Below are 12,975 nucleotides of genomic sequence, written 5' to 3'. Positions count from 1 at the left end.
ATATTTATATTCTTTCACTATATTTATTTCATTTCCGTTATACCCTGCATTATTCGCCCCTACCAAGCCATCTTTCTTTTCTGAACAGCAGAATTTTTGATCTTGCCATGTGGAGTTTTATGTTCCACATTTTGATCATAGACTGCAAAGTCTGAATGTCATCTGCCAAGATTACAAAATCATCGGCATACAACGGTAACCTTATATTGATATCGTGTATATTCATTTCTCCTTGTAGATGTGCATGTAGATCGTAAATATAACGCGAGAATAGAATATGCGATAATAAACACCCTTGTTTAACACCCAAGTTGGTTTCAAAATAATCAGACAGTTCCTCTTCGGTTCAAACTGCATATTCTATATGTTTTCAATTAGTTTCAAGTATTTGTATGATACGGCAAGCTGTGGAAGTGTGTACATCAGGGATTTTCTAAAAACATTGTCATGACTTCCTTAAACTTAATGCTTACAAGGGATGCCCGATTATAATTAGATTACCCAGATTAGCAATCGAGGTTGTTCTACCCAGTTACACAGTCTTTCGTTTAAAATGACCATCATTAGTTTAGCCATGCAGTGCATGAAAGCAATTCCTCTGTAATTTGATGGTTCTACCATGTCTCCTTTTTGTGGATAGGGAATATATACGCCTTTAATAAAGGCGTTATCTATAGTTCAGGTATTCAATATTTTGTTGTATCTGATTGTAAGTTGTTTATGAAAATCCTCTGAAGCATGTATAATAAGCTCATATTGGATCCGATCCTCTCCTGGCGCTTTATTCATTTTCACTTTCTTTAATATACTTTTTAACTCTCCCAACTACAATAGTTTGAGTGTCTAATATCGGAACAGTATTGATGCACTGAGCATAGCTTATATGAAGCGTGTTTTGATCAAGACTTAATCGTTTTTGGAAGTATTTGAAGTCTGAAGATATTGTCGTACTTATTTGAAAGGTTGAAAAGTAAAATTGCCATAAGGGCAATAACAACGACTTCTCTGAGGAAGGCAAAATCCTCATCGTTTGGGTGCCGGGCAATAACGGAGTAAGGGGGATTGAAAGGGCAGATGATTTGGCGGTGAAGGCCAGAGGACTGCCGTCAATAAATTTGGTTAACACGAAACCTTTCGGTGTGACGCAGTCCGAGTTCAGGAAGTGGGCGACGATTGCGCATGCAACATTGTGGAACGATCTGTAGGATGGCGAAAATCCTATGGTGGATCCATATCGTGAGAAGACGAGGCTATTACTGAAAATAAGTAAGAGGGAAGTCAGTATAGCTATTGGTATCATGACGGGACACATGACGGTAGTACGAGCTCACTTACCGATTTTACGGTGCGGCAAGTGATAGCATGTGTAGAGCATGCGGGAAATATGATGAGACGTTGGAGAGTTTCCTTTGTCATTGCCGGCTTTCGCGTCTAACAGATACCGGCACTTAGGTGGGGACACTATGCAAATGCAAATTTTGCCCATGAACATTTCACTAAGGAACAGGGGCAAACTTCTCACTTCTCTGATAGGTGGCTTCCTTTTTATAGCCGAGTTAGAACGGGGTGCCGCAGTGCGACACCTCTTTGGTGAGAAGTTTTACATGGCATAGTTCCTCACAAATGTTGCCAGCATTAGGAGGGGAAAATCACTGCTGAAAAATTTTTCTGATGGTCTCGCCAAGATTCGAACCCAGGCGTTCAGCGTCCTAGGCGGACATGCTAACCTCTGGCCCACGGTGGCCTCCGGTGGGGACACTATACCAGACATGAACCAACTTAGGCGCGTGAAATCGAAAACAATTAAGGATTCTTTAAGAAGCACTGAATTCCTAACTTAGATTTTTTTGGCTTAGGTGTATGTCCATAGTGGCATGGGTCGGATTAATATCTGCACCCTCTTTTCAACCTAACCTATTTGAAAGGTTTGGTTCCTCATTGCTTTAACAGCTTTCCACCACTCCTTTGAATCGCTAACGTGGTTTATCGTATCCAATAAGCTTGTAGTTTTGTTTTTTGTTTGTTGTTTTTACAGATCTCTTTGCACAGCTTTACCCAGTCTAAGAACTTTTGTCTGGACTCAGGTGTATTATTTTTGCGATATGTTTTGAATAGAGAAAACATGTTCTTCTCGCATCATGGCATTTATGATTGTACCTAGGCTGTTTGGAGTAAATAGTGCAATTTTTCTCATCTCAGACTTTACCAACGCTTTTATAGTGTCTCCAGATATTGTATATTAATTTATTAAGGTCAAGGTTTCTCTGGAGTTTTGCACGATAGCTGTCTATTTTGTTTTTATTCAAAATTTAAATTTTTATTGGTAATATTTTCTGTTGGTAATTTAATACGTAACTGAACTGACCAAGTTGACTCTATCACTACAAATTCATCAACAAAATGTAGTATTTCTTGGGATACAGTGCTAATGTCATTTACCGATTGGCCTGTAGTGCGCCTATTAAACACCGTGCCCATTACAGTGTTCTTGGCTTTCTTTGACTGGTCCACAATTTATTGTGTGGTTGCCAGAATTGCATTTGTTCGCATTAACGCATAAAGACTTAACAGACTAGGCAGCTTATAATCAGGCTTTAGTGCATAATCGTTCAACGTGAGAGCAAGTGTCCTTTGAAATTGCACCACTCATGGAAGGGTGATAACATATTCTCCTAGAAAACGGTAGAAGGCACAACTAAATCGTCTTAAGGAGGGTAGAAATTAACAGTAAACATAGAAATGCAAAAGCCTTTCTCTTAGAAATGGATGTGGGTAAAGTTGCCGACGTTGCTTGCCAATGCCATAAAACAGATACTTTCGAGTTTTGTGATATTTGCCACAATATCTTACATAAGGCCTAGCGAGATATACATATATTCCGCTGCTGGGATCTTACCCACACATACCCATGTTCACTTATCTGCATCTTATTTGCTGCAAATCATAGGAAAGCCTATTTGTGCCACTGAATTATGGGTCTTTGAAAAATTACATGCATTGGTGTTCTTTTTTTCGCTGTTGCTTAGTTTTACAATCAATGTCAGATTTAATGATTATAAATTAAATGAGATAAATTTCAAACAAGTTTAGAACTGAAAACAACAACAACACATCTGCAAATAGTGGCCACCACCATGAGAACATAAAACGATATCGCAAATATATTTTGATTTTATGAAGAAAAAAAAGCTAAACACCAAATTTCAGTGGTCAATTTCAATTTAAATTTTTGAGGCGGGTTGCTTAATTCAATGCCACATCGAGAACAGGATATAAAATTGTAGACATAGACATATGTTGCAGAAATAATTTGAATCGAAAGACGGCGAAAAGAAAAACCCATGGATTAGAATTTCTTACAGAATAAAGGACTTTTAATTTTTTTGGAAAATTAGAAGAAAATTTTTCCTCATTATTTCCGAGCACAATAATTAAAGGTATTGACAAATTTAAGGATGCCCTCAATTTGGACAAAAACAACAACAACAATGAAGCATCTTTGTAACAGGTGACTACATTCAGAAAAATGTCTATCGTTAATGTCAGTTTTTTACATAATCGTGTTTAGGTTGTGATAATACCCTACACCACTACTGTGGTACAGGGAAAGAGAGTACAAAGGAAGAGAGATAGATCTATTGATAAGTATATTGATCGACTCAGAATTACTTTCTGATTCGATGTAGCCGACCGTCTGTCTGTCCGTCAGTCCATGTTAATTTGTGTACAAAGTACAGGTCGCAGTTTTCATCCGATCGTCTTCAAATTTGGTACAGACATGTTTTTCGGCCTGGAGACGAAGAAATTGGTTCATATCTGAATATAGCTCCCATATATATGTTCGTCCGATTTTCAGTAATAATGCAATAAAATGGTCATTTGTTAACCGAATCTCTCGAAATTTGGCAGGAAAGATTTTTTTACGACTGTCGACATTATTGGTGAATTTAATGGAGATCGGTTCAGATTTATATATAGCTCATATATATATATATATATATTGCCCGATTTTCACTCCCGGAGCTACTGCAAGCACATTTATTGACCAATCTTCCCAAAATATTGCACAACGTTTTCCTCGACGACTACCACAATATACATAGAGTTTGGTCAAAATCGGTTCAGATTTAGATAAAGCTCCCATATATACGTTCTTCTAATATTGCAATAAAATGGTCTTTTGTTAACCGATTTTCTCGAAATTTGACAGAAGGGAATTACTCTTGACTCTTAATATTACGCTTTTCTTGACGACTGCCACAGTATCTGAGGAGATTGCTCGAAATCGGTTCAGATTTAGGTATAGCTCTCATATATATGTTCGTCCGATTTTGAGAAATATTGCAAAAAAGTACTCATTTGTTAACCGATTCTGTTGAAATTTTGTAGAAAATATTTTCTTATGACTCTCAATATTACTGATGAATTTCATAGAAATCAGCCCAGATTTAGATATAGCTGTCACGTATGTATATCGCCAGATTTTCGCCCCAAGAGCCACTACAAGCGCATTATTTGCCAAAATTTTGAACAACACTTTCCTTGACGTCTACCACATTATCTGAGAAGTTTGCTTGAAATCGGTTCAGAATTAGATATAGCTCCCATATATATGTTGGTCAGATTTTGGGTAATTTACCATCATTTTGTCATTTGTCAACCGTAGTTGTTACAGTTTCAACATATTTGCTCCCCGAGGTCCATCAAAATTGATTCAGAATTAGATATAGGTCCCACATTGTACTTAAAAGGTAGGCGTAGGGTATTATAATTATATTTTTCCACAAATTTTGAGTTTGATAAGCCATAACTAAGGACCTAAAAGGCGTAGCACCCTTTTCAAACATTCATTGAACACTTGTCTGTCATATGCTGTTTAAATTATTCAATCATGTAACGAAAAAACTCAAAACGCGTCACTGTGCAACGTCCCGGATCATTAAATGATTTATAGCTGAGTCCAATGTAGTGCCTATGAGCGAAACCTCAACCTAGAGATGTTTAAAATGGACTAGAAAATAAGGTCAAATGGCTAGGAAAGAAGGGAAAACCATTTAAATTTCCTACATACTTATTTTTACTGATAGAGAGAATTGGAAGATTTTGACGAGAGCATCTTACACAAACAGTCTAATTGTCATTTTGTGTACCACATATTTGAAACATATTCTCACACAAGGAAGATTTATAGCAGCGATGTCCAGCCCCTTACGGTAGCGTTGATGGCAAGTCACACATATTCTTATGCTCTTTGTTTCAGTTGTTGTTGCGAAAGCTACGAATGAACATGCGCAGGGTATATGCATCGTTTTTCTGTTTTTATTTTAATTTATTTAAAACAAGTAAAAGCGTGCTAAGTTCGGCCGGGCCGAATCTTCTATACCCTCCACCATGGATCGTATTTGTCGAGTTCTTTTCCCGGCATCTCTTTTTAGGCAAAAAAAAGTATATAAGAAAAGATTTGCCCTGCTATTAGAGCGATATCAAGATATGGTCCGGTTTGGACCACAATTAAATTATATTATGTTGGAGACCTGTGTAAAATGTCTGCCAATTCGAATAAGAATTGCGCCCTTTGTGGACTCAAGAAGTAAAATAGAGAGATCGACCACACTAAACACGTATGTTAATGGTCATGAGGGAATCCGTCGTACAAAATTTCATTCCAATCGGATAATAATTGCGCACTCTAGAGGCTCAAGAAGTCATGACCCAAGATCGGTTAATATGGCAGCTATATCAGGTTATGGACCGATCTGAACCATACTTGGCACAGTTGTTGGATATAATAACGAAACACGTCGTGCAAAATTTCATTCCAATCGGATAAGAATTGCGCACTCTAGAGGCTCAAGAAGTAAAGACCCCAGATCGGTTTATATGACAGCTATATCAGGTTATAGACCGATTTGAACCATATTTGGCACAGTTGTTGGATATCGTAACAAAATACGTCGTGCAAAAATTCATTCAAATCGGATAAGAATTGCGCCCTCTAGAGGCTCAAGAAGTCATGACCCAAGATCGGTTTATATGACAGCTATATCAAGTTATGGACGTATTTGAACCATACTTGGCACAGTTGTTGGATATCGTAACAAAACACGTCGTGCAAAATTTCATTCCAATCGGATAAGAATTGCGCACTCTAGAGGCTCAAGAAGTCAAGACCCCAGATCGGTTTATATGGTAGCTATATCGGGTTATTGACCGATTTGAACCATACTTAGCACAGTTGTTGGATATAATTACAAAACACGTCGTGCAAAATTTCATTCCAATCCGATAAGAATTGCGCACTCTAGAGGCTCAAGAAGTCAAGACCCAAGATCGGTTTATATGGCAGCTATATCAGGTTATGGGCCGATTTGAACCATACTCGACACAGTTGTTCGATATCATAACAAAACACGTCGTGCAAAATTTCATTCCAATCGGGTAAGAATTGCACACTCTAGAGGCTCAAAAAGTCAAGACCCAAAATCGGTTTAAATGGCAGCTATATCAAAACATGGACCGATATGGCCCATTTACAATACCAACCGACCTACACTAATAAGAAGTATTTGTGCAAAATTTCAAGCGGCTAGCTTTACTCCTTCGGAAGTTAGCGTGCTTTCGACAGACAGACGGACGGACGGACGGACATGGCTAGATCGACATAAAATTTCACGACGATCAAGAATGTATATACTTTATGGGGACTCAGACGAATATTTCGAGTAGTTACAATCAGAATGACGAAATTAGTATACCCCCCATCTTATGGTGGAGGGTATAAAAACAATGATTTTTGTTGTTTAAACGCTTGGAAGATATAGAGTATTTAAAATTTCTAATTTTATGTTTTATTTTGCAAAAAAGTAATCAGTCAATTCAAAAAGTGATTTTTTAGACACTGAGAGAATTAGAAATACTTGATTGTATGTGTGTATATCTACACATACTGTCACGTTTTCATTTCCGACATCGCTGATTCATAGTTGTCATCCCTTGCATTTATTTCAATGTCTATTCTTCCCAACTTCGACATATTGTTATCCAGATTTTATTGTTGTACATATGCGAAACAGGCCCTCTGAAACCAAATACACACTGTTATTTCTTTTTGTACAAGTTTTTAGTGTCTAGTTGTTTAAATTATAAAATATTTCAAGTTTTCCTCATAATTGTAATGAACGAAAGTAGGCTGCAGTCGTCAACAGGTAATGGTTGGTGGTGTTCTCCCCCAACTGGTAGACACTCAATGTAAATGTTGAACGCTGATGGAAATTTTCCATTTACGTTATATTTATGTTTACAAAAATAAAATAAAACCATTAAAAGGATTTTGAACTTTTTGACGCATTAAGTACAACAGCATTTTTATAGAAACATTGAAATGCAATGAATTTTTTGTGCAATAATTACTTTCCTATTCTAGTCTGATGCTACATTGCAACAATAAGACGATTGTTAAATGTTTACCAATTGTTTGGCTCAACCTCAGTGGGGTGCCATTAGAGCTGGAAACTATCGATGGCACTATCGATGGTATCGGAATTTTAATCTTTGTGTTAATATCGATAGTTTTGAACACTATCGATACCATTGGTAAAATCTAATTTTCGATTAACCTACAATTCCATAATTCATTAGCCATTCGTATTTTTCTGCTAGAAAGTCTTCAAAGACAACAAGAGTTTTTCATATATTCTCTCATTTTGTGGCATTCATCGATATTACCACTTTAGAGAAAAAACAATTGATAGCTCTAGTACTGCAATATTAAGCAACTTTGTATGTTTGACTTCTTGCGCATATAGAATTAATTTTGTGCGTGAATCGCCCAAGCCCGTTATTTAACTTCTTGAACCCCTTAAAGCTGTAATCATTGGCAGAGGTTACTTGTCTGAACGCCTGGGTTCGAATCCTGGCATGAACATCAGAAAAATTTTATGAGGTGGTCATCACTCCAGGTGGTGGCGACATTTGTGAGTAACGATGCCATGTCCCTGTTCCTTAATGGCCCGTTTATGGGCAAATTTGCAACTATGTTTTTACAACAAAAAAAGAAAATAATAATTTTCTTACCGCCTTATTCACAAAACTTAATGTAGATTTGAAATTGTTCTATTTGACAGATTTCCTTTGCAGAACTGTCAAATAAACAACTTTGAAATCTACATTAAGTTTTCTAAATAAGGCCCTTAATATTTTATGACTATTTAGCGAATAAAAATGGATTTAATGGCTTTGACATGCAATCGCACCTGCTGTCAAGAGTAGTAGGCTTCTCGCCATATATTTATTTTTTAATGTTCTACACTCATAGAAATTAGTCTGCTGATATCAGCAAGCACCGTCTGCTGATTTTAAGCTTTTGAATGAATTCATAACAAAAATTGTGAACTTCTAAACAACAAGTGAGTCATTTTCTATATATAAATAAAAAAACGCCAATTTTAAACTTTAATTTTTTGTTTAAAAGCATAAATATAATATTCGCAGTTATTTTGTCTGATGTTATTTACATTTTTAAAAAAAAAATGCAAATTTTAGACTAATGGGATTTCCTTACTTAGGGAATTTGGAATTTTTTATAAACATGGAATTTGGCTCAAATTTTATAAAAGTTTTTCGTTCATGACACTTAATGAAATCATTATTCTTGGAAGAGAATTAAAAATTAGAATTGTAAATATTGAGCATTTTGGAGAAAATATTTTACTATGCGCAAATCTACGGCCAAAGCCTACAGAACTAATATATTTCATTAAGAATCAACGCACAGTGGGACTGAATTGTAAAAAATATGCCATTTGAGAAGGGGAAGAGAGAGCATTTTAAAATTTTGAATGCTTCGAGCTGAGTTGATATGAGTTTCAAGATCAGGTGCAAAATTTCAAGATCCTAGGTAGTCTGGACTTGGCCTCCTGGCGCCTCCGAAAAATTGTTAGGGCTGCCAAATCTTCATTTGTGGTCCCATTTCCAAAATTTTGTAATTGGGTAAAAATCCCTACTAAAAAGTCCGCTAGATGTCTACAGTACCTCTACTGGTTTCTGGGATATTCGAGTTTTAGTTTTTACTTTTTTAAATTTTGGCCGAGATATTGAAAAAACTTAAATACTTATATGTTTTCTTTTTCTGTAAAATGGACATATTGCAAAGCCCAGATTTTAATCCATATGCCTCCTACCCCCATGCAAAAAAATTTTTTGCATCCAGCAGCTACTCCGTATTGAGCATTCCTCTATCCGCAACGTATGGACGCCCCGGTAGCTCCCTGCTAAGCTTCTTGTGATAATAAAAATACCACACAGATTCGAGCCGGATAGCCTCCCCCCATTTGCTCCGTAACAGATGGGAACAAAATATATATATCTGAACCGATTTCAGTGGAATTCAGCAGTTATGTCAAGAGTCATTACAGAATTTCTTTTGCCAAATTTCTTGAGAATATTAATATTAATACAAATTGGACGAACATATATATGGAAACTATATCTAAATCTGAACCGATAACTTTCAATTTCAATAGGTCATTAAGCACTTCCGTGCCAAATTTGAAGATGATTGGATGAAAATTACGACCAGTAATTTATACAAAATTTAACACGGACAGACACACAGACATAGCTAAATCGAATCAGAAAATGTTTCTGAGTCCATCGGTATACTTATCAAGCATTCTTCCCTTTGCATGATACAAACAAACGCACGCAGGTTATAATACTCTGTACCACATAGTGCTGTAGGGTATAAAAAGTGAAAATCACTGTAACTACACTTCCTACTGATTGACATAGAGTACACTATACGTATACTTAATGTCACAAAGGCGGTTACTGTTATTTAAATACCATACGCCACCCTGTGTGAGTTGAAACTCATTAAACATTTGCTGAGTTTTTTTTTAGTCTCTCTCATTCAGTGTGAGTCAGAAGTTCTGGATAGACTTAAGTTGTCCTAGATAGTTATTGATTAATCACAACTTTGAATATGTTAACTAATGATACGAAATCCGTTTTAGTTGTGTTAAATACTGTTAGATGGCAAATCGCCTCGCTAATTTTGGTTTTTATACCCAAGAGTCTCAAAAGTGTATCCCTTAAAAAGTTTTCCCCTGTTTGCTTGAATCGTACCAGTCTTTTAAAATATATGTAAGCTTGTTTTTGTTTCTCTTTCGAAACAAGCAATGGAAAAGGAAGCGCGAGCGGTAAACTCGATATAAGTACGACCTGCTAATGTACGGCCTCTGAAGCCTACATAGCTAATGTGTCTGAGAATTCCTCCCACACCCCAGACGATACACGTCCCACAGTGGTTGCTGTGTTGTAAACTCCAGCTTTTCTTTTCAATTAATCCTCGATCATTAACATAGAAACGAAAATTTATGAAATAAATCGTCAAATAATGTTGGAAGATATCTTTCTCCGTTCCTATATTCTATTTTAGGCCACTGTAGCGCAGAGGTTAGCATGTCCGCTTATGAAGCTAATCGCCTGGGTTCGAATCCTGGCGAGAACATCCATTTTCTGTCAGCGGTGGTTATCCCCTCCTAATGCTGGCGACATTTGTGAGGTACAATGCCATGTTAAAACTTCTCTGTATAGAGTTTCGCACTACGGCACGCCGTTCAGACTCGGCTATAAATAGGAGGCCCCTTATAGTTGAGCTTAAAAAATTTGAATCGGACAGCACTCATTGATATGTGAAAAGTTTGCCCCAGTTCTATAGCGGAATGTTCGTGGACAAATTTGCATCTCTCCTCAGACAGTATCAAAGACTTGGTTTGAATAGTTTTTACTATACATAAAGTACAACTAAAATGGTCAATAGGTTTTGCGGCACCCTGTACTTGTAAACATTTTGGCCTCAATACAAATCATTAGGAATAAATGAGCTTGTGTTTTTACATCACTTTATAAATGTTGTTTTTTTTTAATTTATTTCATCGAATCATTCTAAACATGACGCACTTAAATTGATGCAGCAGGTTGTTCAAATCTTCTTCCCCGCACTCATCGTGCTTCTTTTTTAATAAATGATATTCAAAAGCCGATTACATAGCGCGTTTCAAGAGACTGACCTTTAGAGTACTTTGTTTTAATTCATACGCCATTTCTTTCAAAATCATATCAAACAGACAAAGTGCCATTAACACATTCGGAAACTAATTCGAAATTGCTTTTGGAATGACTTTAATTCGATAGAGCACACTTACACTGGCTTATCCATATAGAAATATATGTGCATGTTACATAGCATTATGTATTTAATTTTTTTCTGAAATCGATTTTTGAATTTACAGCAAATATTTTTTTGTTTACAGTTTCATTGGGGCGAGCTTTGCTCTGAAGGCCGTCAAAATGACAAAAGAACAGACTACCGTCATCCCAGAAGAGCTCTATAATTTGACGCAATTGGCCGAAGTGGCTGCGGGTCGCTTAAACACTTCGGCAGAGAAGAACCCCAAGAAGGGCTACGACGATAGCCGCAGTGGCGTTGTGACGAATCAACCGGATGATGAAATGAAGCTGTTGAGCATGGCTGTAAGAAACAGGGCGATAGACTTCAAACCACATGTACTGACGAAAGACATGCGATCTCATGAGGGCGAAAATCGGCAATTAACTGTAAGCGAAAATTGTGAAATATCTGCAATAAAGACAGAAAACAGATCACCAGAACCTCCATTCGACTCCTACCAGCAGGAACACAATCAACAAGAGCTGCAGCAGCAACAACAACAACATCATCAGCTTCATCTGCACCATCATCATCATCATCTATGCAACAATTCGAATGGTCCAACATTCTATTCATCGTCTGACGATGACTCCAACTACTACAGCCACAAAGTATTTGATCGGAAGAAATTGCGTCGATCCACAATATCGGATAATTCTCCGCGTTATGATGAACACTCTTCGTGCAGTAGCAGTGCCCCTGGCAGCACCAGCAGTGGCAGCGGCGACGAACACTCATATAACCACCGCCACCACCATCAAACTCACCAGGATTATCGCAATGGCAGCAAATCATCTTCAGGCGCCTCTAGTGATGTGGAGAACCTACAACAAATTCACATTGATTCCAGCGTAGCAGGTCTAAATCTCTTGGAGGATGAACACATTTGCCCGGAATGTGGCAAAAAGTACTCCACCTCTTCGAATTTGGCGCGTCATCGACAAACCCATAGGTCAGTGGCGAAAGTCTAAATGTAGTTTGCATTTCTTGAACTCTGAAAATTCTAATCGTAGCTCTTTACACTCCAGGTCGATTATGGACAAAAAGGCTAGACATTGCCCATTTTGTGAAAAGGTTTATGTCTCTATGCCTGCATTTTCGATGCACGTTCGCACTCACAGTCAAGGATGTGAATGTCAGTATTGTGGCAAAAAGTTTTCCAGGCCGTGGTTGCTGCAGGGTCATATTAGGACGCATACAGGTAAGTAATGGCGGTGGTTGGCATGAAAACTGATAGTGTTAGGAAACTTATATCACAGGAAAGTTACTAAAGAGCGATTGAGAACGTATAGGACTGAAACAACATTAATGATGGCTGAACCAAAAAGAAATCGTATGTCAGGCAGTAATCCTAGTATTAGTCCCGGTTTTCTCCTGCCATCTTGAGTTCATTTTGGGTGGTATTCCAACGTCCAAACGAATCGATCCAAAACCTGGTATATTGTTTGGTTTTCTCCGTTGACTTTTGAGCCCCTATAAACCGCAACACTTGAGTCCCTATTGGACGGAATTCTCCGAAGCGTATTGAGCTCTATTTCGGCTTTTAATGTCAATGCAATGTAAAGTGTGAATTGTATATCTTTATATATCTTCCATAGTAGCCGATCTTCCAGTTTTACTTCTTGTGTAAATAAAGGAAACATTACTTATCTAAATAATGATAAAATCCAGGTGAAAAATCAATACAAATTATGGCTCTGCTATTAAATTGGAATTAAGGAACTTCTATTTATCTTTTGTTT

The 12,975-nt window shown here is 37.2% G+C and overlaps 1 protein-coding gene across 4 annotated transcripts in view; it reads left to right on the top strand.

Annotated features, from left to right (window-relative positions):
* LOC106090599 (zinc finger protein 891) overlaps positions 1-12,975 on the top strand; it is a 51,369-nt gene that overhangs the window by 28,327 nt on the left and 10,067 nt on the right. Inside the window, exons 2-4 of one of the 4 annotated variants that reach the window (XM_013256841.2) lie at positions 11,316-11,619; positions 11,698-12,185; positions 12,247-12,434. In XM_013256841.2, the coding sequence (XP_013112295.2) occupies positions 11,353-11,619; positions 11,698-12,185; positions 12,247-12,434 (943 nt within the window). In that variant the 5' untranslated portion in view covers positions 11,316-11,352. Of the gene's footprint in view, positions 1-11,315; positions 12,186-12,246; positions 12,435-12,975 lie in introns of all 4 variants that reach the window. The other 3 variants (XM_059362314.1, XM_013256840.2, XM_013256839.2) reach the window with 3 other exon arrangements.

The sequence above is a fragment of the Stomoxys calcitrans genome, chromosome 1, assembly GCF_963082655.1.
Source record: "Stomoxys calcitrans chromosome 1, idStoCalc2.1, whole genome shotgun sequence".
NCBI classification, from domain to species: domain Eukaryota; kingdom Metazoa; phylum Arthropoda; class Insecta; order Diptera; family Muscidae; genus Stomoxys; species Stomoxys calcitrans.
Note: the sequence above shows the minus strand (reverse complement) of the source record. Positions and strands in the feature narration are given on the sequence as shown.